We start from the raw sequence: 23,717 nt of genomic DNA on the forward strand, positions 1-23,717 counted from the left end.
AGATGCCCTGGGACTCAAGGATCCGCAAAGCACTCCAGAGGCCACAGCTGGCCCCATGGCTGCCCCACATCCACGGGACAGGGCTTGCTCACCTGCTGCCTCGAGATGCACCTTTGCTGAGGGGTTGCTGTAGGGTCCTTGTCCAGCCTTGTTGACACAGGCCACACGAAACTTTGCAATGCTCCCGGGAGGCAGCTCTGTCACATTGAAGTAGCAATCAGCGATACCAGTGCTGACAATCTTCCACTCGTGCTCCCCTGCCAGAGCAGAAGTAAGATAAGATGAGGGCAGACCAGGGACAGGGGCCGCCCACTGTCCCCTGTCCTTGATCCCACCAAGTCACAAGGGACAGCCAGGACATTCAGCACTTTTGTCCTGGCTAGATGTCCCTCCGTCCGTCCCATATTCCTGGCTGTGGCTCCCAGGGGATGGGAGGCAGCACCACATACCATCCAGTCTGCGCTCCAGTGTATAGGTGCAGGGGGCTTTGCTCTCAGCCGGCTTCCACAGTACCAGCACCGTGTTCTTGTACTTCTGGGGGATCTCTGGGGTGCCTGGCCGCCCAGGGAGCCCTGCAAGGGTACAGACAGAGTGGGCTGGGTCCCCAGCCAGTGGCAGGGCAGAGCTGCTTTGGTGAGAGGGCAAAACAACACATGGTCTCAGAGATCCTGGAAATGCCCATGCAAAACCAGCCTGTCTTTCAAAAGCCCCAGTCTCTTGCAGATGAAGAGAGCAGAACTCAAGTGACCAGCGCCAACTGGTCCCCAGCCATGTGCCCAGCTTGTGCTCTTTCTGTCTCCTAAGGTCCCCCCAGCCTCCTTACGTGCCACAGCCAGTGTGCAGGAGCTGATGGCCGTGCCCAGGATATTGGCGGCTGCACACTCGTATAGCCCTGCATCCTTCCTGGAGACCTTGGCAATGGTGAGCATCTGGCGTCCATCCTTGCAGGACACAACATTCAGCCCACTGTCTGGCTGCAGGGACTTCTTGTCTATAGGGGGGAGCAGAAGAGACGGATGATATAGTGCCCTGCTAGAGCCCACTCACTGAGGCAGTGCAGGCAGCCCCCCACCTTTCATCCAGAGGATCCGTGGGGTTGGGCTGCCAGCAGGCAGGCAACAGAGGGTCAGCGCCTCGCCCTCCAGCAGCACCTGGTCCTTCAGCTTGATGTGGAAAATAGGGGGGAAATCTGGAAAGCAGAGTGGGGGGTTAGGCAGGGGTGGAGATATGCACACACCATCGCCTCCTGGGGCTGCACTTACCCGATTCACTGGGTGTGTGTGGCCGGCCGGCGGCGAGTCCCTCCTCCTGCAGAAGGCTGGAGGGGATGCTGGGCTGTGAAGCCATCTTCTCCTTCTTGCTCCGGGAGAGCCCCCAGCGCTCCCAGCGGGACCTCTTCTGGCTGTCACCCCCACCTGTGGGCACCCAAGGCAGCTAAGAGCAGGGCCAAGCCGTGGTGGCCACGCCTGCCGTGCCCACAGCGACTGGGTCGGGGTTGCCAGCAGGAGTCACCTGCAGGATCTCCCTCGCATGGCTCACCTTTGGCGGAGGCAGAGGAGCCTGTGCTGACCTCGGAGCGCAAGGACTCAGAGGAGGGTGCGGGGCCGGGCCCTGGTCGCAAGCTCTCACCCTCGGAACTGGTGCGACGGAGTTCCCGGGGCCCCTCGCCCTCCGGCCGCTCATCCGACACGCTGCGCAGCCGTGCCGAGACCCGCTCCATTGTGGCACTGATCTTCCTCCGCACGGCCATCGCCGGTGACTCGCTCTCCCCACCACCCCCGGGCTCCGACTTGAGGCTCTCTGAGTCCCTCCGCTCTTTGGAGCTGGCCAGAGCCATGCTCCAGGAGAAGCGGCGCCCACCAGATGGGGTCCCACTGCCTCCATCCTCCCCCATGCTCTTCTTCCTCTCAGCGGGCGGGGTCCGCTTGATGAGTATGGACATCCTCCGGAAGAAACCCCCATCCTTCTCCACCTCATGCAGGTCCTGCACTGACTTGGACTTGGCTGCCAGCCCGGTGGGCCGGTCCCTGCGCAGCTCCAGGGGCACGCCGGCTGGTGTAGGACGGTAGATGCCCTCGTCAGAGACTGGGGGGCCGGCCAGGTGCCGGTCCTCGGAGCGTGAGCGGGTGAGGAGCTTCAGCCCCCGGGTGAGGGACGATTCGCGGCCCCGCTTGAACTTGGCCTCAAAAACCTCCTCTGAATCGATGTCCTGAATGACCAGGGAGCTGGAGGAGCCGGTGGGCTTTACCTCCCTCCTTGATGCCGGTGCCGGTGTAGGGGGCTTTGCAGGGCTGGCTGGTGGGGTCTCCTTGATGGTTGGTGGGGTCTCTGTGATGGTTGTTGCGGGCTCATTGGTGGCTGGTGGGGGCTCCTCAGTGGCTGGCTCCCTGACTTGCGTGGCTCCCATGGCTTGCATCATCTTGGCATAGGAAGACTTTATGTGGATTTGGGGGCCAGGGGCTGGGGGCTGTGGTGGGGTGGGAGCTCCTGTTCTGGCAGCCCCCTCCCCACTGGCTCCAGCAGCCTTGGTGGGTGTCTTCTCCTCCTGTGCCCTGGCCATGGGCTTCTTCCCTGAGGTAGTGGCAGCCTTGCTGGACCCAGGGGGGCCATGTTCCTCAGGGATGCGCTTCCTCCCTGAGGCAGCCTTCGCAGGGGGGGCCTGGGGGACAGTGGTCTCTGCTGGAGGGGGTGTTGGTGTGCTTGGGGTGTCTGGTGGCACTGTGGGCCGAGCATCAGAGAGGGCAGAGAGAGAGGGGGACTCCTTGAGCCGCTGGGCCTCCAGGCAGGCCACTGGGATCTCCAGGGGTGCACCGGAGCGTCGGTGCCGGATGACAGGCTCGGCATCCCCGTGGCTGAAGGAGCTGCTCTTCTGCAGCCGGCACTCAGTGGGGAGGAGGCGCGGTGAGGTGGCCTCACTGGAGGCTGCCCGCACCAACCTCGGCACAGCTGGTGCCTCCAACCGGGCTGACCGTGAGACTTTCTTGTCAGGGCTGACCCCCAGGGTCTCCAGGAGGGGACCCCGCAGGCCACTGACTTTGCTGTCCCCAGAGCTGCCCCGCAGCAGCCGCTGGCGCATCAGCTCCAGGCGCTGGGTGTGATCTTCCTCCCCCCAGACCACCTTCCGCCTTGGCAGCTCCATGGAAGCTGCCTTGGCCAGGGCCCGGCGGGGGTCCCGAACCACCTCAGCCCCCTCCTCAGTCCCTGGAAGCTGTTGGAGCAGCAGGGCGCTATCAGCAGAGCCGCCCCTCTTCAGCTCTCCCCGACGGGCACTCCCTGGGGACTCCAGGCTGGAACCCTTCCTCATGGCTTTGCGAGGATACTCTGGCCGCTTCTGGGCTTCAGGGGCTTCTTCATCGGAGGAGCCAGGTGCCTCCACCTCTGCACATGGTCGCCGTGGCCCGGAACCCCTTGGCCGCTTCCCCAGGGCCACCCCGGGCTTCCCTGTGCCCTGGCTCTGCCACTCCATGGCAGAGACATCCCCTTCCGGCTGCAGCCCCTCAGATGTCCCAATGGTCTCATCGTCTGTGGGGATCTCATTGAGCGACATGCGAGAGCCTGAGAACTCCACCTGGTGTGGCATGGGGATGAAGGGCAGCTCATCCAGGTCATCTGAGTCCGAGGAGGATGACAGTGCTGGTGACTCTTTGAGGTGACGGGGCACAGCGATGGAAAGGTGGTTGGATGTGTCCTCCAGCAGCTCTGGGATTGGCCGCAGCACCATGTTGCACTTGTAGCTGATCTGTGAGCGCTGCAGCCGGCAGAGAGGGTTAGATCAGGCCCAGGTGCATGGCATGGCATCATTCTGCCACTGCACATCCCCCCATCCTGCCCAAGACACAATCCCACCTGCCCCCTCCTTCCCCAGCCACTGCCTTCACCTGCCATTTCCGACGGGAGAGGAAGAGCTTGAGGTGGTCGGTGCTGATGACCTTCCCCTTGGCCAGTGTCTGTGGGGTGAGGAGGTACTGGTGTCCCACGGAGCCTGCAGCAGGCTCAGGGAACCCCATGGCCTCTTGGCATTGGGACCCTGCCCAGGCTCACCTTGAACCAGGGATGCTCCAGGGTCTGTTCTGCATTGGGTCTCCTGTGAACCAACACCATTGGGTGAGAACCACAGAGACTCAGGGGCTTTGGCCAGGGGAAGAAGGGCAGGAGAGTCTGGCTGCCCATGGTGCACCCCAGCCGAGCCATGCAGCCAGCCTTCCCTCAGGCATCCCAAAGCATAGGGGTCCCCACCCTCCCTTGAACACAAAGCTCATACTGATGGGGCAGAGGATGGGAAAGGGGAACCCGCAGCACTCACAGCTTGTCATTGACCAGCACTTTGATGACAAAGCCCTTGGCTTCCCGGGTGAGCCCCTGGAACATCCTCTCCTCAAAGGCCACATTGTAGTTGCGGATGTTCATCAGCGTTGTCTTGTCATTCTCCCCCACGAAGGGGGAGATCCCTGTCAGGCTGCCAAGGAGGAGACACTGTCACTGGGCCATGGGGCCAGGGGAAACAGCATGGCAAGTACAGAGAACGGAGGACAGGACCCCAGACCCCATCTCTGTGTTCATGGGGACATGGGAAACAGCATGGCAAGTACAGGAAACTGAGGACAGGACCTCAGCCCTCGTGCCATGGGGAGAGCAGAGGTAGGAGCAACTGGGAAGGAAAATGTCTTTAAGGAGTCATGTGCATGGTCACAACCTCAGCTCTGGAACTGGTGAGGGGGTGGGAAGGGAATCCCTCCTGTGAAGACCCACCAGGGCACTTACCAGAGGTATGCGATAACCCCCACAGGCCTGCAGAGAGGAGAACACAGTTACTGCACTTCACAAGCCCTCCAGAGTGCCCAGTCTCTCCTGGCATGGCAGGGAGCCCACTGACCACCCAAGGGTCACACGTACCAGATGTCAGTGACGCTGGAGACAGGGGTCTGGTTGACAATCTCAGGGCCCACAAACTCGGGGGTGCCATACTTGCAGTATTGTGGCTCCTCAGATGTCAGCTCCTGCGCATTGCCGAAGTCACAGATCCGGATCTGTTCGCTGCTCAAATCTGCCATCAGGAGGTTTTCTGGCTACAGGACAGTGCAGAGCAGAGGGGAGCTTGGCAGGAGGCAGGCACTTTCCCCAGGGAATGAATGTTCCCTGTGAGCAGGACCACTGCCCACCCAGAACACTAGGAGCCCCTCACTGCAGGCACTGGGCAGGAGGAGTCTCTAAAGACCTGCACTCACTTTGATGTCCAGGTGCAGGACACTGTGCTGGTGCAGGTAGCAGATCCCTTCCAGGACCTGCCGCATGTACGACCGGACCTGCAAGAGATGGAGTGAAGAGAGTGGGCACCCTGAGCATGGGTCAGCCCCACACTGGGCCTGTGCAGAGGATGTGTGCTGTAGCCCCCTTAGTAGCCTGATACAATGAGCACTGCACATCTCTAGGCTGGGACCGACCCCACTGTCCCCGGGATCCCTCCCTTCCACATCATTTTGCTCCCGCAGTGTTCACTCACCTCTGACTCGCACACCGAGGGTTTCCTCACCATCCTGTCCAGCAACTCTTCTTCAGAGCAGCTGGGCCCCAGTCAAGGAGCATAGAAATTCCATGCTCCGTTGTGCCCTGCACCCACTCTGCCCACCCATTCTCCCCAAAAGCCTCCCCTCCTCCCCCTGTGCTGCACACTCCTGGAGCAGTGCCTGGAGGATACAGCTCCATGACGATGATGACGGCATTCTTCTTCTCAAAGGCATCATGGAAGAAGACGATGCGCTCATGGTCCAGCTGAGACAGAATGTGCACCTCCCGCCACGCCGACTGTTTCGCCTTGGTCCTCCCAGGGATGAACTTGGCAGCAAAGTCCAGCCGTGTGCTCTTCTCTGTCACCCTCCGCAGATAGGAGAAAGCCCCCCTGCAACGTAACAGTAGTGGTTAGGGAGGATAAAAAGGTGGACAAGCAGGAGACACTCTCTTCCTTGAGCAGCTGGCACTGGCACCCACTCTGCAGGGAGCTGCCTGCAGCCTCAGCAGCTCTCTGTGACCATCCACTGAAAGACCCCAAGCCTGGTTTTTCTCTGATCACCCCAGGTCCCTATCCTAAGTTGGCACAGGAGCATCCATTGACAGCTGAGAGTAGCCCCAGCACACCAGGATCTGGCGTATCATGGAGCTCAGTCCCCCATGTTGGAGTCCCAGGGTGCAGCCTGGCAGCCAGCACCCCTCTCCCTGCAAGTGCCCAGGATACCCCATCATGCTAGTGGCCACCTACCTCCCGATCTCCTCATGTACATCATAGTAGTCGGTCAGCCGCCGTGCCTTGTGCAGTGCATCCTCCTCCATGGCAGCATCAGCAGTGGGCTGGGCTAGGAGAAGGAAAGACGCTGGCAGAGGGCAAGCCAGACACCCAGACTCTACCCTCAGGGGAGCCAGCTAGCCATACCTGCCCTCACCACCAGCTCTGCTTTGCAGGAGACCTCTCCAGCCAGGTTCTTGGCCGTGCAGGTGTATACGCCACTGTCAGGCTCGGCAGCACCCAGTACCACCAGCGAGCACTCATTGTCCTCATACACGAAGCTCAGGTGGCTGCTCTCCTCCAGCAGCTCCCCATCCTGGGGGTGTCAGGGGTGTCAGGGACATCCTGTTCCATCCCTAACCAACTCCCACCACCCTTTCCCCATGGATAGGGCATGGGACACATCCTCGATCACCAGTGCAGTGACCGAGGTAAAGCAGTGAAGTGTGGGGGTCTGGTGGGGATGTGGTTCAGGAAGGGTTTGGGGGCTCCTAGCCCACCTTGTACCACATGATGTCTGGCAGCGGTTTCCCCTCCACTACCACAGCAAATCGCGGTGTCTCCCCTTCCTGGGCATCGATGTCCTCCATGATGGACTCAAAGCGCGGTGCCTCTGCCAAGAAACGGGGCATGGGGCACCATGAGGCAGTGTCACCCCCCTGCCACTGGCACAGGGTGTACAGCTGCGAGGCACTGCAACAGGGGTAGGGGCACGCAGTGACATGGGGCAGTGCCACCCCAGTGCACATGGAAGTGGGACACAGGGCAGACCACCAATGACATGTGCCTGCAGCAGCATTCGGCAGTTCCATATTTTAGTGGGGCACTGTGGGGCAGTGCCACTCACAGCATACAGGCATGGGGCACTGTGGTAGTGCATCTCATGTTACATATGGATGTGGGGTACTGTGGGGGATTGTGGAGGTGTCCCCTGTGGTTCTTGGCTACAGGGCACTGGGAGCAGTGCCTCCCAATTATTCCACAAGATGGAACACCCTGCAGGAGTGCCAACCATGGCACATGGGTGAGGGACACCATGGGGCACTGCGCCCCCATGCACATGGTCGTGGGACACATGGGACACCTCTGCCCAGGTCATACATGAATATGGAACACCGGGCAGCAGTGCCAACATGTGGTTCATGGTTTTCCATCCCCATAGAAAATTGCCACCCTACAGAGCAGCATCCCCACAACATATGAGTGTGAAGCACTGAGGAGCGATGTCATGCTATGGGGCAGTGCCCCCATGGCACATGAGCATGGGACACCATGGAGCAATGCCACCCTGCAGGGCAATGCCCCCACTCCCCACCCCTCATCCAGCATATGGACTTGGAGCACCACAGGGTGATGCCACCCCCCAGCAGAGGGACACGGCTTCCCAGTGCAGGGGCACCTACCTGCGAGGCAGAGGCGGAGGGTGCAGTGGGCAGTGCCGTGGCGGTTGCTCACCTCACAGGCCAGCAGCCCCGCAGCCCCTCGGCCTACACACAGCAGCCGCAGGCAGTGCTGGTCGTCGTCCGGCATCATCATCTCACATGTGCCCTCCAGTTCCCCCAGCACCTGCTCACCCCTGCAGGAACACCAGCTGTCACATCACAGCTCCACAGGCAGACCCACTGCCCCATTGATAGATCCCACCCCACAGCCCCATGACCACCTCCCTACCCACAGATAGCCCTAGTTCTCACCCCACAGCCCCTGCAAAGTGCTGATTCCCCATTGCTAACTCTGCCTCCTCAATGGTTCTTGCCCCTTAATGCCGCACAGACAGCACCCCACAAGCTGCCCTCCCCAACTCTTCAGAGTCCTGGACATCACCCTTGTGTGCATCCCCAGACGAGCCCCAGAGAAGGAGCCTTCCTCCCCCCCTCCCCCCACACACAGTGGGCTGCATGGACAGGTGACGTGGAAGTTCTTTATGCATCCTGTGGGGTGATGCTAGGTACGGGGCAGGCAACAGGTACAGTGCCATGTCTTACCTCTTCCAGGTGACGGTGGCCTCCACATGATTGATGGTGATGGTGATAGAGGCTGGCTGGCCTTCTACCACATACACCACATCTGGCTTGTCCAGGATGACCGGAGCCTCCTCCAGGTAGGGACCTGCCAAATGCATTGTCACCAACCCCTCCCCACTCCATGCCACCCAGCCCTGGGCAGCTTACCACCCAACAAGGGACAGAGACTTCTACCCCAGCTACCCACTCCCTCCCCACTGCCCTTCTCACCCCGGTCCAGGAGCTGCACAGGCCCCACAGGTGGGGAGGGTTTGCTGTTGGTCTTGGGAGAGGCAGTGATGACACGGAAGAGGTACTGGGCACCCTTGGTCAGCCTGTGCACTGTGTAGGTGGTGTCCCGCACACCGGTCACCAGCACCACCCACTGCATCGTGCCCAGCACTTGCATTTGCACCACATAGGTCACCGAGTTGGGGTCTGCAAGGAGAGAGGGTCAGGGCAGAGCCCTTGGCATGGGACTACACCATGTGCCCCATCATGGCATTGCCCACCCCCTGCCATCTTCCTGCCCATACTCTGCCCCCTCACCTATGGCAGTGTCCAGCCACTTGGGCTTGTTCCAGGTCAGTGTGATGGCTCTGCCTGTCACGGAGGCCACAGTGGGGGGTCCATCTGGGGGGGTTGGCACCACATCTGCATGGGGAGGTAGGCAGGGATGTAACCATGGCTACTGCCTCAGCTTGTTAGGGCATCTGCCTCATGCTCCGGGAGATACTGGCTGAAGGGATGGATGAGGCCAGCAATTCTTTCTGGTTCCCTGGTGGGGAACATCCGCCTGCCAGCCCCTGTGGGACTGGTACTGCCAGCAAGCTTCGTGCAGGACCTGGTGGTCCAGGGTTGAGTCCTGACCCCAAAAGATGAGAACTGCACTGCTGGCCCCACTTTTAGGTTGGATTAGAGACCTCTTGAGGTCCCCTCCAACCTGAACTGCCCAGCGATCCTATTCCTCTAGGACCTGGCAGCAATCCTGGGGCACACCCTGGCAGAGTGGCTGCGAATGGCTGCACATCCCAGGTGGTGTCTGCTGCTGCTTACCGGTGACATAGAGGTGTGCATAGCATGTGGCCTTCCCCACTTTGTTGGCAATGACGCTTTTGTAGACACCAGCATGTGCGTGGCTGACAGCCGTGAACACCAGGCGATGGATGTCTTTATCTGGTGGAGAAGGGGAGGACACATGTAAGACTCCACCAGCTAAGCAGCACAGAGCTCCCCTTCCTGCCTCACATTGTGTAAAGGTCTGGGGGGTGATGCCTCCTCCCAGGGTGTTCCCCCTTCTCCCACCCCACGCAGAGGGACCCCAGGTGGTTGGGAGGGCAGTGAGGAGTCCTACATTGCATCATCTTGCGGTCATCAGTGCTGTCAATCCGGGAGCCATTGTGGTACCAGGTGATGGAGGGGTAGGGCATCCCAGCCACCTGGCACTCCAGCACAGCCTCCTTCGACTCCACCACATCCAGGTTGTGCAGTGGCTTCAGGAAATCTGGCATAGTGAAGCACTCTGCCTCTGTCTCCACCTGCTCTGGCTCCTCCGGGATGGATGGCATCTTCTCCAGCTTAGAGCTGCAAGAGCCCACACATGCTTATGATGGGAGCATGGTGCGGAGCCCCCAGCTCAGCCCCAGGCCCAGACTTTGCATAAGCCTGTTGTACACCAAGTCCCAGAGGAGAGCAAGCAGGGGGAAGTAGATTCCAGAGGTCATCCAACTCTTACATCTGGGAGGCTGCAGATGGCCGTGGCTCCTCCACATAGAGCTCGGCAGAGCACTCCACATGGCCATGGGTGTTCCTTGCGGTTGCTTTGTATTGCCCCTCATCTTCAGTGCCCACATGCACGATGACCAGTGAGTGTAGCCCTCCATCCTGCTGAATCCGCACATTCTCCCCCTCCTGCACTGGCAGGCCTGTGCAGAGACACACACCAGCATCAGCAGCAGCATCTCCTCCATTCCCAGCCAGGTGCAACCTTTCAGTGCAGCCCCCAAGGAGATGATAGATCTCCCTGCAGGGCCCTTGGCAAGCTCTCTGGGCTTGGGGATTACCAAAGTGAGTCCAGGTAACTGTCGGAGGGGGAGTCCCACTGATCATGCAGACAAAACGTGCTGTCCGCCCTTCCACCACATCCACATCCTCCAACTTGCGGGTGAAGATCGGCTGCACAGAGGGCTGCACCGTCAGCCGGGCGCTGCAGGTCAGCTCATCTGTGAGGAGAGCAGGCACTGGTGAGCCCCCACAGCACATGCCTGTGCAGGGCAGGAGGCAGCCCTGTGAGCCCCCCAGCTGCAACTCAGCAGCCAGTGTGGCTGTTGGTGAGCATACCCCATGCACAGTCAGGGCTGATCCCAGGTGTGTGGGATTCCAGGCTCTGTCCCTTCACAAGACAGGGAGGTAGAAATGTATGCAAGGTCCCCATGCCCAGGGCTGGGACTGTGAGGGCAGCAGCCACCTCTTTCCTCTCTGCACAGCAGTACAGCTGCCAGCAGCAAAGTGGAGTGGGAAGATGCCCTGTCCTTCCCATAGGGCAGATGATCACAGCTGGTCTATCCCCTTGGGACCAGGGCAATGATATTTAAGCAGGTACTGCCACCACATGCTGCATAGAGGGGCAGCATGGGGACAGGTGCAGGCTGGATGCTCCAGGTGAGGGAATTTCCAGCAGGGACTACTTTGCAATGTCAGTGTTGTCACCCACCCTGGGCAAGAATGGGCAACACCATTCTCAAGCACACCCTCACCTCCTTGAGCCCCAAACTGCTGCTACCCTCAAAGCCCCACAGGCATACAGCCTCCTTCGTGGACGTGTGCACAGGCACCAGGCACAGGGTGCAGGGAATACTACTCCTCCCTGCAACCCCCCCACCGCTGCCTAGGTGGGCTGGGGAATGGACTCTGTGTGGGACACAGCTGTGGGCAATATGCACAGGCACAGGTGTGTCAGAGCCATGGGACAGAGGTCCATGCTACTCTTGCTGAGCTGCCACAAGTGATGGTTTGGTGGAAGTCCTGACTCCCTACCCATTTCCCCACCACCTCCCAAGCCAGCAGAACCAAGTCAGTACTGGAGTTGGGTGCCCAAAGGCTCTGGAGCCAGGCAACAGAGACAGCAGGACTCCAGGCCTGCATTCACCTGGTGCAGATGCATCTTCCCATGTTTCAGGGAGCTGCATGCATGCTGGCAGAGGAGCTCAGTGGAGTGGGGTGGGACAGGGCTGCAGAGCTCAGGGTGCTGGAGCCCAAGAACAGATGCAGATGAACAGGTTTCCCTGAAAAATCTTCCCAGTGCCTGGGGAAGTAACCACTCCCTATATCCCCCACCTCCAGCACTCACAGCTATATCCCTGGGGACAAGAGCCCTGAGCCCAGGGCAGGGGGGTCTATCCATCCCACTAGGGCCAAGCCCTGAGTGAAAACCCCCCCTGGGGGAGCTGCATGCCCACCGCTTACCTTTGGCAGTGCTGAGCTTGCAGGTGTAGATTCCACTGTCGTCTTCATGCACAGAGGTGAGCAGCAGCTTGCACTTGCGCCCATCAAAATGCATCTTGCATTTGAGCAGGGCAGGCTGGAGCAGCCGGCCCCGGGACAGCCAGTCCACGTCCATGTCTGGCGGGCCGGCCACCATGCACTCAAAGACCGCTAGCTCCCCCGCCCCGACCACCAAGTCCTGCAAGGGAACCACGATGGCCAGGGACTGGCACTCAGGGCGAGCTGCCCGGGGAGGGGGGAGAGAGAGAAAGAGAGAGAGAGAGATGCATCTCAGCAACTGAAAAGCAACCATGAGAGGTAGCAGGGATGGAGAGGGAGTACGTGCAGGGCCGTGGTTCATGCAGGGAGGGGGCCTGGTGCAGCGGGCAGGGAGTGCAGCAGGGAAGGGTGGGAGGGGAGGCGAGATGTGAAAAGCAGAGCTGAGCCAGGGAGGGGGCTGGGGGTGAGGGGAGGTGTCCGTGCCAGGAACACACCACACAGCGCTTTACCAAACAGATTTTATTAGAGCTACAAAAAAAAAGGGTCACGGCCTCGCAGCCCACCCCCCCGTCAAGCCCCCTCCCTGGGGAGAAGAGACCCAGAGCCAGGGGATGCTCCGGATGGACCCAAGCCCTGGTGCTACAAGAGATGTCTCTTGGTGGCCAAGCTGGCACCTGAGTGGCCACCATGAAGCCAAAGGGGCCAATGCTCTCCCTCCCTTCTGCAGCTCAGGCAGGGTGTTCCCCTGTGGGGTCCCTGGAGTCTCCTGTCTCCCATGCTCCAAGGTGACTGTCACAGAGCTGCCACTACACTGCAGCCCCTTCCCTACAGCCCTGGCCGGCATGGCGGCAACCGTGGGCTCAGCCTCCTGCTCCCTTTCCCAGGGCAGCAAGAGAGAGGCAGCAGAACACGCAGACAGGGACAAACGGATGGAGCAAGAGACAAGACAGCATCATATGGGCACCCTGGCCCAGCTGAGGGGGCGCCTGCTGCTCCCCTGCTGCTTCCCCCGCCCCGCCTCAGTTACGCCTGCCCCGGCCATCTGGCGAGCCCCTGCCCGCAGTCGAGGGCCCGCGCGTCCCCGCGGTGCGTCCAGGACGAGACGGCGGATGGAGAAGGAGGTAATAACACAAGGTGAGGTCCACTGCCTAAGAGGTGTCCAACTAAGAGCCCCGCAGCTGCGGCTCTGTGAGATGCACCCCCTTATCGTACTCCCCCTGCGTACAGACAAAAACCGCAGTCAGCAAGCAGAAGGGTTAGTGCAGCAGCGACGGGACTGGCACGGACACACATGCCAGCGCCGGCACGAGGGGTGCAAGTGGGCAACAAGGCATGGAGCCATCTGCTGAGCCCCCCAAGAGGGGCTGGGGTTGGGCCATCACCCCTGCAGCCCAGTTCCTGCCAGCTGTGGGACACTGGGATGGCTTCCGCTCCCACCCCCGTGCCGCCGCGCTTTGCTGTAGGCTGGGAGCATAATCCCGGCAGAGTACAAGCAGTGCAGCCAAGGCCGGGGTGGGATCGGCACAGCCCAGGGGGGCTCAGGCAGCCATCAGCAGGGAGGGCTGGGGGGAGCAGGGCACACACAGCAAAGGGCAGGAGGAGGGAGACAGCATCACTCATCCCCACAAGCTCTTTCCCTGGCCTTGGGGATACCAGGCAGAGCTTTGCTATCAGTCCCAACTCCCCCCTCCACCCCCTCAAAATTGCACATGTACTTTGGGACCTAACAGGGCTGGGGAGCGATAGCAAGGAAAGGGGGCTGGACAATCAAGTCCCAGTGCGTATCCTATTGCTGGAAATGGGCAGGGAGGGACCCCTGCAAGTTGCCCTGTGTCTGGCACACAGCTTGCAGGCAGCCTGGGGCAGGGAGAGAGCAAGCTGCAGGGCATGAGGACATGTTTTCTACAGAGCTCCCAAGGTCAAAAGCCCTCCCTGGGCAGCCAGGGGCAACATTTGGCCCCAGAAGTGGGTATGTGGGGGGACGTGGGATAAAGCTGGGCTGTGAGAAGCAGTGGGGTCTGGGTGAGATCAGTGGGGCTCTGGAACAGCAGACAAGTGGGACCCAGGGCTGCAAATCTGGATGGGACAGCAAGGTAGCCGGCCTTCTGCTGCAGGGCCAGCCTCTGCAAACAGCTCCAGGCACACGGCTCCACTTTCCTGTTCCCCGTCTGCACCACCACAGGGTGGGCTGGCTTGTCCCCTTCTTGTCACACTACCAAGGGGGGGGTGTGCAGTGGACCCTTCCCCACAGCTCATGCAGGGCACTAGAGCCAGCTGGCCCCTCAGGTTCTTGGGTGACACACTCAGGGAGTTTTACCTCTGACCTCCAGCTTGGCCTCGCACTGCTTGGTGCCATACTCGTTGACAGCCTTGCAGGTGTAGAAGCCCGTGTCAGTATGCTCTGCCGCCAGGATGTGCAGCGTGAAGAGGCCCCGCACTCCCTCTGCCTCCTCCACGTGGTGCCGACGCCCATACTTGACCGGCTGCCTGTTTCTCAGCCTGCTCCAGACACAGGCAGAGCAACATGGTCATACCTGGCTCTGCACACCCAGCCTGGCTGTTCCCCAAAAAAACCCCTCTCATCCACCCCCTGCTTAGGATGAGAGCTCCATGCTAACCATCCTCAAAAGGAGAAGTCACTGTGCCTGTCCCTTCTTTTTCTGCCCAGCTGTGACCCCAGAGATCAGTAGGACTCACCAGTAAATGATGGGCTTGGGCTCCCCACGGACGCGAACGCTCATGCTAACGTCCTGCCCCTCCAGCACCGACTGGTCCGACAAGGACACCTGGGGAAACAGGGGTCAGAGAGCAGCAAGCACCATCTGCACCCAGGGCCATGCACCCCTACCACTGCACCCAGGGCTGTGTGTTCCCTATCACAACAGGAGTACCAGGGAAGCTGGTGGGGTGGAGCTGGCTCCAGTGTTGGGAGCACCCCACATCATATCAAGGGGTAGGAAGATCTGACCCAGCACCTCCTGGCACTGAGGACCACAGCACTGCAATCACAGGGCACTGCACCCCCTGTGCCAGGTCATGAAGGAGTTGTCATCTCACCTCAAAGGTGGGTGCAGCCTTGAAGGTGGTCTCTGGGGAGCCGTGGGCAGCCCCATGTTCAGCTCTTGGCTGCAGCTTCATGGCCGGTCGGTGCTGGGGGGTGCCGGACTCGGGGAACTCTTCCAGAGGGCTCAGGTACTCTTCGTCTGATGTGATGGGGCTGGCCTGGCCGACGGTGGGAGGCAAGTTCCCATGCCGCTCCACAACGGGTGCTAGCACAGAAGAGCCGGGCAAGCCGGGTCAGAGCTGGTGAGGGCCCCCCTTCCCACTACCCTGCACTACAGGGATGGACACCCACGCCGCGGCACATCCCGGCTCGGCAACGGCCGGCAGCGAAGGGGTGCGTGGCCGCGCCGGGAGAGGGGGTGAGCAGCACGCCGCGGGACGATAAGGGGACGCGATATTCCGCAAGGCGACAGCAGGGCTCAAGTGGCTCTTACGCAGCAGCCCGCGCTCCCATCCTTAAGCCGCCCGGATTCCCGGGATGGCTGTCCCTGCCCGGGCCGGCACGGCTGAAGGTGACATTGGCAGCTGCGCTCCCCCCGCAGCCCGCCCGCCCGCCGGTCTGCTCCATCGGGGGCCGGACTGGGGGACTCGCGGGGTGCGGGATACAGGGGCCGGGGGGAGGCAGGATGGGGAGCGGCGAGCGGCATGGGGGGCTGACAGAGCCCAGTTGCCACCATGGGGGTGCCGGCTCCCTCAGCCCGGCCGCCGGAGCGCTCTCAAGCTCCCTGCCCTGCGCTGGGGGAGGCAGGCGGCCTGTCCGGTACTGGGCGAGGGCTGTGTCCCCGCGCCCCCGTCATGCCCGCGGGCAAACTCCAGCGGAGAGCTGGGAGCCCAAGCCCAGCTTCCCCCTGTCCGCACCCCCCGAAGCACCCCGCACTCACCGGGGCCACGGCAGCCCCGCGAACCGCCCCGCGCCGCACCGCCGAACTGCCGCCGGTGCCGCTGCCGGTGCCGGGCGCCTCCGCCTCGCAGCGCCGCCGGCCCGCTGAGCCCTCCCCGCCCCAGCGCCGGCCGGCCCCAGGGGCTGGGCCAGCAGCGCAGGGGAGGGCCCGCGGCGGGCCGGGGTCTGCCGGGGCCCTTCCCGACCCACCCCCCCCCCCCCCAATGTGCCCGGCCGCGGCTGTCCCTGGGTGTGCAGTCCCGCGTAACTGCGGAGAGGGGAGGGCTTGGGTACTTCCAGCCCTCGGGACAGCTCTGAGCCCCTACCTGCTGCCCAGAAAAACTCTCTTGGAATCGGGAGGACTCTGGGGCTCCAGCGGGCTGGGTATCCCCATGGCCAGCGGCATGGGGATCAGGTAGGGTTCTCGCCGGATAGCAGCTTGGTGGGCAGGCAGGCTATCCCCACAGCTAATAGTGTGTAGGGCAGGGGTGACCCCGCAGCTAGCAGAGTGGAGCGCAAGAATATCTCCACAATTTGGGCTGGGGAGCAGGCTGAGATATCCCCATGGTTCACATGCTGGAGGTAAGAGGGACCACATGGTTTGCAGGCTGGCAGCAGGGGTACCCACATGGTTTGCAGGTTGCAGGGCAGATGTGAGTACCCCCATGTCTAGCGGGACACAGGGCAGGTGCGAGGGAGGCCGGACACCGGGCTGCTTGCTGGGCGCCAGGGGATGCTCACAGCCTGACCCCGCTCCCCCCACGGCAGGATCCTTCCATGGCTGCCGGGAGCACGTCAGCTGCTTTGGTTCAGACAGAGCCTTGTAGGGTAAGGAAGTCGGTTTCTTCCCAGTGACAGCAGCGGCAGAGCTGGCAGCCAGCCTACCTCGGCGCCAGCCCTCACTCCCTCCCTGTCTGCCTCCCTCCTTGCCTCCCTCCTTCCCTCCCTGCCTCCCTCCATCCGCCGGCCGCGGCACTTACCGGGCCGCACGCTGAGGATGGCACTGCAGCAGGTGGACCCCACCTCGTTGGCCGCGGTGACAGTGTACAGCCCGGCGTCGGCCACCCGGGCGCTCCGCACCAGCAGCGTGTGGCGCTCGCCCTCCGCCTTGATGGGGCGCGTCGTACTGCTCCGCAGCGGGACCCCGTCCTTTCTCCAGGACACTGCCGGCAGAGGCGGGGGTCACGAGTGGGCAGGAGAGTCCGAGCTTCCCCGGGGGTCTGCGCAGGGTCCCTGGTAGGCAAGGCGCTCCCCCGCCTGGCCTGAGGACCCATTTGCTTTGGAGTGCAGCCCCGGGATCCCACAGCCCTCTGACGGAGAGACTGTGGCTGGTCCCTGCCTGCTTCCTGACATCCTCCTGCCCTCCAGTGGAGGCTGGAAGAGGGAATTAACGCGCCTTGGCTTCTGCCCGGCTTTGGCGACTGGTACCGGCTCTGGACTCCCAGCTGCCCCTGCCCACGTCCTGGCTACTGCGTGCCCAGAGGACATCAACCCTGAGCTTCGGCCCCTGGGAACCACCTGAGCTCTCCCAACAGCAGTCCAAGGCATCAGAGAATCATCGAATGGTTTAGGCTGGAAGGCACCCTGATGATCATCTAGTTCCAACAACACCTACCCTGCCATGGGTAGGGACGCCACCCACTAGATCAGGTTGTATCACCCGTCCCTGCCTGCGCAGGGCTCACTAGCCCTTCTCCCACTTTCCCAACACTCCAGGCCAGCAACGGGGGACAGCAGGCACCCTGTCCTGGCAGGCAAGTGTCCAAGCACTTCACTCCTGTCTGAGGGGAGGAAGGGCTGAAGGGGTGCTCCCAGGGTGGGTACATCACCTCCCCTGAGATACTCAGCGTTGAGTGTCCTACTCGCACAGTGCAGGTGGCACATGGACATGCGGAGGGTCCCTCTGCCATGCTCACACCCCTGATGCCCAGCCCCAGGGTGGCTCACCTTCTGGCTGGGGGTTGGCCGTGACAATGCACTTGAGCAGCACCTCTGCCCCCACGACCACTGCCATGTCCTGGATGGGGATCTCAAAGATGGGGGCTTCCAGGGGGTCTTCACCCGCTGAGACATAGGAGTCATCTGAGGACTCTGCACAGGGAGAGATGGGCCCCATGGCAATCAGCAGGGGGAAGTGAGCAGGTCCTGTGCCATGCTGGGCTGCATGCAGGCAAAGCATGGGTCTCCCAGCCACTGCCACCACATGTGCCACACCCTCGCTGGGGCATTAGCAGGTACTCGGGCCATGCAGAGGAGGAAAAGGCCACCTCAGGGTCCACCATGGCACAGAGCAGGCTGCAGGGACAACACAGGGGACCAAGGGACAGGAAGCATACAGCCTGTTTTACATCTCCATAGGGCCTAAGAGATGAGGTGACAGTGGGGTGTGGAAGGAGGATTGTATATCCCACTGCACCCCCTGCTCTGAACTTCCCCCAGTCCCTCATGGGATGTTGGCTGCTGCACCCCAATGCATCAGCAACCACCTCCCAGCTCCCTCTCCTCTCCTCTCAGACAAAGGTCCTGGGGCTCTGCCAGGAACCTCAAGCATGTGGGCTTGGCGCTTCTGTGGCTAGAGCAGAACCAACAAGAAGCTCCCAGCCCAGGTATAGTCTGGTCTAACTGCTGCATGCTGGGATGGGGAGGACACCTCTCCCCCAGCCATGGCACCACAGCATCCCCTGGGGAAGCTTGGGCTGCATGCCCTGCCTGGACCTCCAAACACGGTCCAGAAAAGTTGCAGTAGGTGCCCTATGCCCCAGACCAGGGCTGGGTGCCAGAAGTCAGCACACTGTATCTCTCCTGTGTCACGCAAGAGGTATGGAGAAGACAGCAAGTGTCATGACCTCAAGTCCCAGCGAACTGGCAGCCAGGCTGGTCTGTCTTATGGCACTGCTTGGTGCACTGCTACCCCAGCCTCCAGAACCATGACCCTCCGCTCCACCCCTGGACTCCCCACATCTCCCAGGGGCAGGCTGGAGGTCCCCCGTCCCACCCAAGGGCTCGCCAGGCCAGCTGTGTGCCTGCAGGAGGGCAGAAAGCCATGCCCCTACCTAGCTCTGGAGAGGTGGGCCTGGCTCGGCGTCCCTTTCCCTTGCTCCGTGTGCTCCTGCCTTCTTGAGCCATCCGGCCACTCTCTTTCTTCTCCGACACTTTCATCTGCCTTCTCTCCACTTCCCTGCCCACACCATGCTGTCCTGCCCAGCTTCGTTCCAGACGAGCCTCCTGCTCCATCCCTGGCTTTGCCCAAGGCAGGAACCGCACTTCTGTGGGAGTCTCTGGCCGCCGGTACAGTCCGTGTGGCACAGCCAGTCGGGCAGCCAGAGCTTCACTCACTGCCCCAGGGCCACGGGCGGGGCCTCCATCTGGGTACGGGCTGCCTTCGGCGGGACCTGCCTGCGAGAGGGCCACCCTTCCCTGCGGGGTGGCTTGCGCTAACGGCCACTGCTCCTTCTTCTTCACTTCCCCAGTGCCTTCTTGCTGCAGACCCTTCCTGGCAACTGCATCCTCCACTGAGCTGGGCTGTCCAGCTGCCCCACCCCCCCCTGCTGGGGCTCTCTTCCCGCGCTGCCCCCCTGGCTCTGGCTCCCCCTCGGGTCCCACCAACACCACGCTGGAAAGTGCCAGGTGCTGGATGACGTGTGTGCTCTCTGCTGGCGGGCAGGTCTTGGGTGGCAGTGCCTTGCGTCCGCCGGTGCCCTGAGAGGAAGAGGTGCGGGGGGCACGAGGTGCGGGGGGCTCGCTGGTCGCTGGGGGTGAGGGTGTCGGGGGCAACCGAGTTTTGCACAGCTCCTGGGAGCGCCGCAGCTGCTGCTTGGAGACTGTCCGCTTGATGCGGGTCAGCTCCTCTGCAAATTTGTGCTCGATGGCATAGACACGGTTGGCGAACTTGCCCCGCTCGTCAAAGGATGCGGCTTTCTGCCGGAAGGCCAAACGCCGGCACGCTGCCGTGCTGCCCGGCTCCCAGCGGCCGCCATCCCGCAGGTCCTCCCGCGAGCCACCTGGAGTGCTGGCGCGGCGCAAGGCAGTGCCAGGCTGGTCGAAGGAGCGCGTCTTACGTAGGGGCAGGTTGGAGCGTGGGGGAAAGGGGCTGTCCTGTTCCAGGCTCCTCTGCCGCTCCTCAAAGAACTGCAGCCTCTCAAAGATCCTGGAGCCAGCACGCACCAGCTTGGGGGATGCCCGCACCGAGATGCGGCCAGAGGTGTCGCTCATGGGTGTCTGCGGACGGGACTCACTACCCTGTGAGTACCCAGAGGACTTGGGCTTCTTGATCTTCTCCTCGTACTCCTCAGGAACGACGTCCTGGTACTCTACCGGCACTGAGGATTTCTTGCGAGGGGTCACGGGTGTGAAGGAGGGGACGCCAGGGCCACGGGCAGCAGGCTGGGACACGATGCCAGTGGGCGGCTGCAGGCACGTGCCAGCACGAGGAGATGGTGAGCGGACGATGGGTGGCTTGGCAGTCAGCGGCAGGGCAGCAGGGGATCTCGGGGGCTCTGCGCCAGGCTTTGGAGAGACAGGGCCTCTGTGGAGGTCATCCCTCCGGTAGCCTCCCTGGGGGATGCTGCTGCAAGGGCAGACAGAGGAGCATGGCTTAGAGACCACCCTTGTACCTGCCTGGCTGCATCCCAACTCCCAGCCCATACCACAGTGCCCAATGGGGCACGGCAAGGAGGGCAAACAGTCAAGGGCAGCCTTGGGACTGAGGAGACTCAAGGGGTCCCAGCAAGGGCATCTGGTCACCACAAGACCCCTGGGAGCTGGCTGGGTTAGGTAAGAGTCCTGGGCTGCTGGGACCCCTTGCCCAGGGGTACTCATGTAGGGCAGCAGAGTGATGCTGGGATACTGAGTGAGTCCCCTCCCCAGAACCACCATGCAGACAGAACCAGCGGCTGGGTGGTGTCCCAGTTTGCTGGGATGTCCTGGTGTGCCGAGGCAGTGCAGCCTGGCCAGAGGGCGTCCCCAAGGCTGCAAGCCCCGCCCATGCACATGCTGCTGTGGGCACATCCTCCTATCCCACTGCCCCCAGAGGGGCTCAGCAAACGCAGAGCAGAAATCATAAGGTGGAGATGAGGTTCTGGTGGAACAAGCAGCCTTAAAAAAAAAAAGAGCGAGATGGAGGTCAAAGGAGCAGGCCTACAGGAATGGGAACCAAAGGTGGCATGGAGGGACAGGGGCTCTGAGCACATCAGCAGGACCTGGGGAGGCAGCACGTCCCTGGAGCCTGCTGCCACCTGTGTACTGTGAGGACTGTGAGTGGCAGACAATTGTCAGTGTATGTCCCAGGCTACTGTGCACCTCAAGTTCCCCACACTGTGGGCTGCACACAGCGCTATGGTGAGGTGGAACGGGAGAACACCCATTGCATAATCTGAGGGTGGGATACTGCAGCTTAAGCAGGGTCACAGGGGATACCCCCAGCCTCAGCTTGGCCACAGCACAAAGGGACCCCACTCCATATCACCCCCAGCCTGGGTTGCTCCCACCTTCTCACTGCGAACAGGCTGCCTACTGCTCAGAGTCCCCACTCCTCATCTGGGATGGTGAAGGCAAAGAAAGGCCAGGCGGAGGGAAGGAGATGGCTGCAGGGGTTGGAAGGAGATGGCCCCAGCACGATGTCCCCTCCGTGTGCTTCCCCTGGCTACTTACACGTGGAGTGAGAGCGCCCGTCCTCGGTACAGGCTGAAGGCGCTGCCGTACGGGTCGCTGGCCACCGAAAGGCTATCCTCTGACCCCCAGCTCGTGCCCACCAGATTAGCCCGTGACGCCCGCACCAGTGGCTCCACGCCCAGGTGCCGGACCTCGGCGCCACGTGGGGCCAGCGTGTTTGCTTGCCTTGGGGTTCCCTGTGGCTGCGGCCAGGCAGTGGGACGGAGGTAGGGTCCCCGTGCAGAAAGGCTGGCATCCGTCTCCTTCTCCACCACGGTCTGCTGGCTGCCTGACCAGCTGGAGCGCTCCTCTGCCTGTGACAGGGCCAGCACCGACGTCGGTGTTGTGTTCATGGAGGCGTCCACGAGGGTGTCGGACCCACCTGAAAGAAGACGGATGAGCCAACACTGGGTGCCTGTGGAAACAAGCTCAGCACCCTGCTTGCACAGGGCTGAACCACCATGGGGTATCCCAGCATGTCCTGAGCAGCACCCTGCTGCTTCAAGCCCTCTCCCCTTTGTGTGGGTGGACCACAGCTCCCTCCCCATGGACACCTCCAAAGCCTGGCCAGCCGCCGCTTTGTGGGGAGTCATGCCCAGCAGCCAGTGTTGGGGGTCAGTGCCAGCCAGGTGTCCCTGCTCACCCGTGGGGGTGCTGAAGGCCGTCTCATCCTGGAGATCACTGCGCTGTGTCACCTGGGGGTCGCTGGATTCATCCTCACCTGTCTCCGAGTCTGGGATGGGAGGGGAGAGTAGGGAGTGAGGGTACACAGAGACAGCAGACCACACTGGTACAGCCTATTGCAAACCCATTGGCTCCAGGCGCAGGAGAGCAGTGCGCAGGTAGCTCCAGGGCAGGGGGCATGACTGTGACCTGCAGGGACAAGCTGCCAGTAGGGAAAGGCAGGACTGGGAATGGGAAAGTCCAGCAGGGCAAGGGTAGGCAGAAGGGGGCAGGCAAGGCAGGCAGGAACAGTGTTAGATTATGGGAGGAAGGGAGGCAGTGCCAGCAGTGTTAATGCAGCTGGCAGAGGCGGCACAGGGACAAGAAAGCAGGGCAGGGGGACAGTGGAAGTGATGGGGCAGGGTGGCAGGCTGGGCACAGGGCCCACTATGGGGACAGAGATGGCATTGGGAAGGGGTCTTCCTACCGTAGCTTTGTTTCCTGCAGGAGCGGAAAACTTCGCTTCCATAGGGGCAGCAAGAGAGAGAGAGACATCAACACCCGGTTATCGGCCCGGCCTGCGGAGATGCGGGGGGCAGCAGGGAGGGCCCTTGTCCCCAGCATTTCCCCGCCATGGCTCCACTCTGCACAACACTCACTGCACGCTGCTCTAGTGCTGCACACAGACCCTCCTCACACGCACCGTTCCACCTGTGCAGTGCACAGCATCATCCCCTCCCTGTGCCACAGTCACATCCTGCCCAGAGGGACAGCCACTCCATCCCTGGAGCTGCTGGTCTCACTGCTGCAGTATCCACATATCCCTGTGCCCCAGCTGGGCGCTCCTGGGGGTGCTGGAGCACACAGACACATGTGTCCATGTGCACACAGCCTCCCCCGGCACATATGTGTGCATCCCCTGTCCCACCAACGCAAGCGCTATATAATACAGCCGTGCTCCACAGCACAGCTGCAGTTGTTAAAGTTGACTTCTCAGGGCATGGCATCAGTAAGAGCTGCCCTGCACCGGGCAGGATGTGGCAAGGCCAGTTCAGTATCACCCTAATGTCCCACTCCAGGAAAGCTAGTGCCATGCTGCCAGGGAGGGACTGACTTTCCTTCTTGCCACTGCCCAAGCTCTCACGAGTTGCAGCAACAGACCCCAGTAGTGAGGAACATGTTCCCAGCCCCACCACTGCTCCTCTACATTGCACTCTTAAGGTGTGCAGGGGGCCACACTGCTGCCCCCCACTCCAAGCCACCCTTCTGTAGCCCACCACATGACTGGCTGCTGTGTGCACTGCTACTGCATCAGATTCCCAATCCTGGCCATGACAGCCTGGAAGCCCCTGAGCAAGTAGAGCTGCAAGACCAGGAGCAGACCAGCTGCATGGGGGACAATGTGAGCCCCTGATTATCCAGGACCCCATTTTGTGGCTGGCAAGATGCAGCCCAGCCCTGCCCAGCCTCTGCTCACTGCTCTTTGTAGCATGGTGGTAGACCCTATCCCAGCACATTTGGGGCGGCGGGGGGAGTCGGGTCCTGGTAACTCAACGCACCATGCGTGAAGCGCCCAAAGCGCCGCGAGTGGCCGGTCTTCTGCAAAGGAAAAGAGAACAGAGCATTACCCACGGCATGGCGATATGTACCTGCCACACAGGCACGCCACACATCCACGCGCACACACGCAGCACTGCTC

General features: G+C 61.8%; 1 protein-coding gene across 6 annotated transcripts in view; it reads right to left on the reverse strand.

The window, feature by feature from the left end:
- SPEG (striated muscle enriched protein kinase) overlaps window positions 1–23,717 on the reverse strand; it is a 38,983-nt gene that overhangs the window by 3,912 nt on the left and 11,354 nt on the right. Inside the window, exons 2-37 of one of the 6 annotated variants that reach the window (XM_085066700.1) lie at window positions 23,578–23,617; window positions 22,506–22,540; window positions 21,999–22,088; window positions 21,542–21,737; window positions 18,760–20,270; window positions 17,654–17,797; window positions 16,687–16,869; window positions 14,821–15,032; window positions 14,461–14,549; window positions 14,081–14,262; window positions 11,746–12,006; window positions 10,344–10,502; window positions 10,016–10,205; window positions 9,635–9,864; window positions 9,337–9,456; window positions 8,830–8,934; window positions 8,512–8,718; window positions 8,263–8,386; window positions 7,681–7,853; window positions 6,778–6,890; window positions 6,425–6,593; window positions 6,254–6,347; window positions 5,696–5,896; window positions 5,501–5,561; window positions 5,226–5,303; window positions 4,894–5,066; window positions 4,762–4,788; window positions 4,304–4,456; window positions 4,042–4,084; window positions 3,879–3,947; window positions 1,540–3,748; window positions 1,263–1,415; window positions 1,073–1,189; window positions 824–991; window positions 450–572; window positions 93–257 (exon numbers count right to left, since the gene is read on the reverse strand). In XM_085066700.1, coding sequence (XP_084922826.1) covers window positions 93–257; window positions 450–572; window positions 824–991; window positions 1,073–1,189; window positions 1,263–1,415; window positions 1,540–3,748; window positions 3,879–3,947; window positions 4,042–4,084; window positions 4,304–4,456; window positions 4,762–4,788; window positions 4,894–5,066; window positions 5,226–5,303; window positions 5,501–5,561; window positions 5,696–5,896; window positions 6,254–6,347; window positions 6,425–6,593; window positions 6,778–6,890; window positions 7,681–7,853; window positions 8,263–8,386; window positions 8,512–8,718; window positions 8,830–8,934; window positions 9,337–9,456; window positions 9,635–9,864; window positions 10,016–10,205; window positions 10,344–10,502; window positions 11,746–12,006; window positions 14,081–14,262; window positions 14,461–14,549; window positions 14,821–15,032; window positions 16,687–16,869; window positions 17,654–17,797; window positions 18,760–20,270; window positions 21,542–21,737; window positions 21,999–22,088; window positions 22,506–22,540; window positions 23,578–23,617 — 8,367 coding nt within the window. Of the gene's footprint in view, window positions 1–92; window positions 258–449; window positions 573–823; window positions 992–1,072; window positions 1,190–1,262; window positions 1,416–1,539; window positions 3,749–3,878; window positions 3,948–4,041; window positions 4,085–4,303; window positions 4,457–4,761; window positions 4,789–4,893; window positions 5,067–5,225; window positions 5,304–5,500; window positions 5,562–5,695; window positions 5,897–6,253; window positions 6,348–6,424; window positions 6,594–6,777; window positions 6,891–7,680; window positions 7,854–8,262; window positions 8,387–8,511; window positions 8,719–8,829; window positions 8,935–9,336; window positions 9,457–9,634; window positions 9,865–10,015; window positions 10,206–10,343; window positions 10,503–11,745; window positions 12,007–14,080; window positions 14,263–14,460; window positions 14,550–14,820; window positions 15,033–16,686; window positions 16,870–17,653; window positions 17,798–18,759; window positions 20,274–21,355; window positions 21,738–21,998; window positions 22,089–22,505; window positions 22,541–23,577; window positions 23,618–23,717 lie in introns of all 6 variants that reach the window. The other 5 variants (XM_085066699.1, XM_085066697.1, XM_085066701.1 and 2 more) reach the window with 5 other exon arrangements.

Source organism: Lichenostomus cassidix, chromosome 7, assembly GCF_008360975.1.
Source record: "Lichenostomus cassidix isolate B80296 chromosome 7, HeHo_3.0, whole genome shotgun sequence".
Taxonomy (NCBI): Eukaryota; Metazoa; Chordata; class Aves; order Passeriformes; family Meliphagidae; genus Lichenostomus; species Lichenostomus cassidix.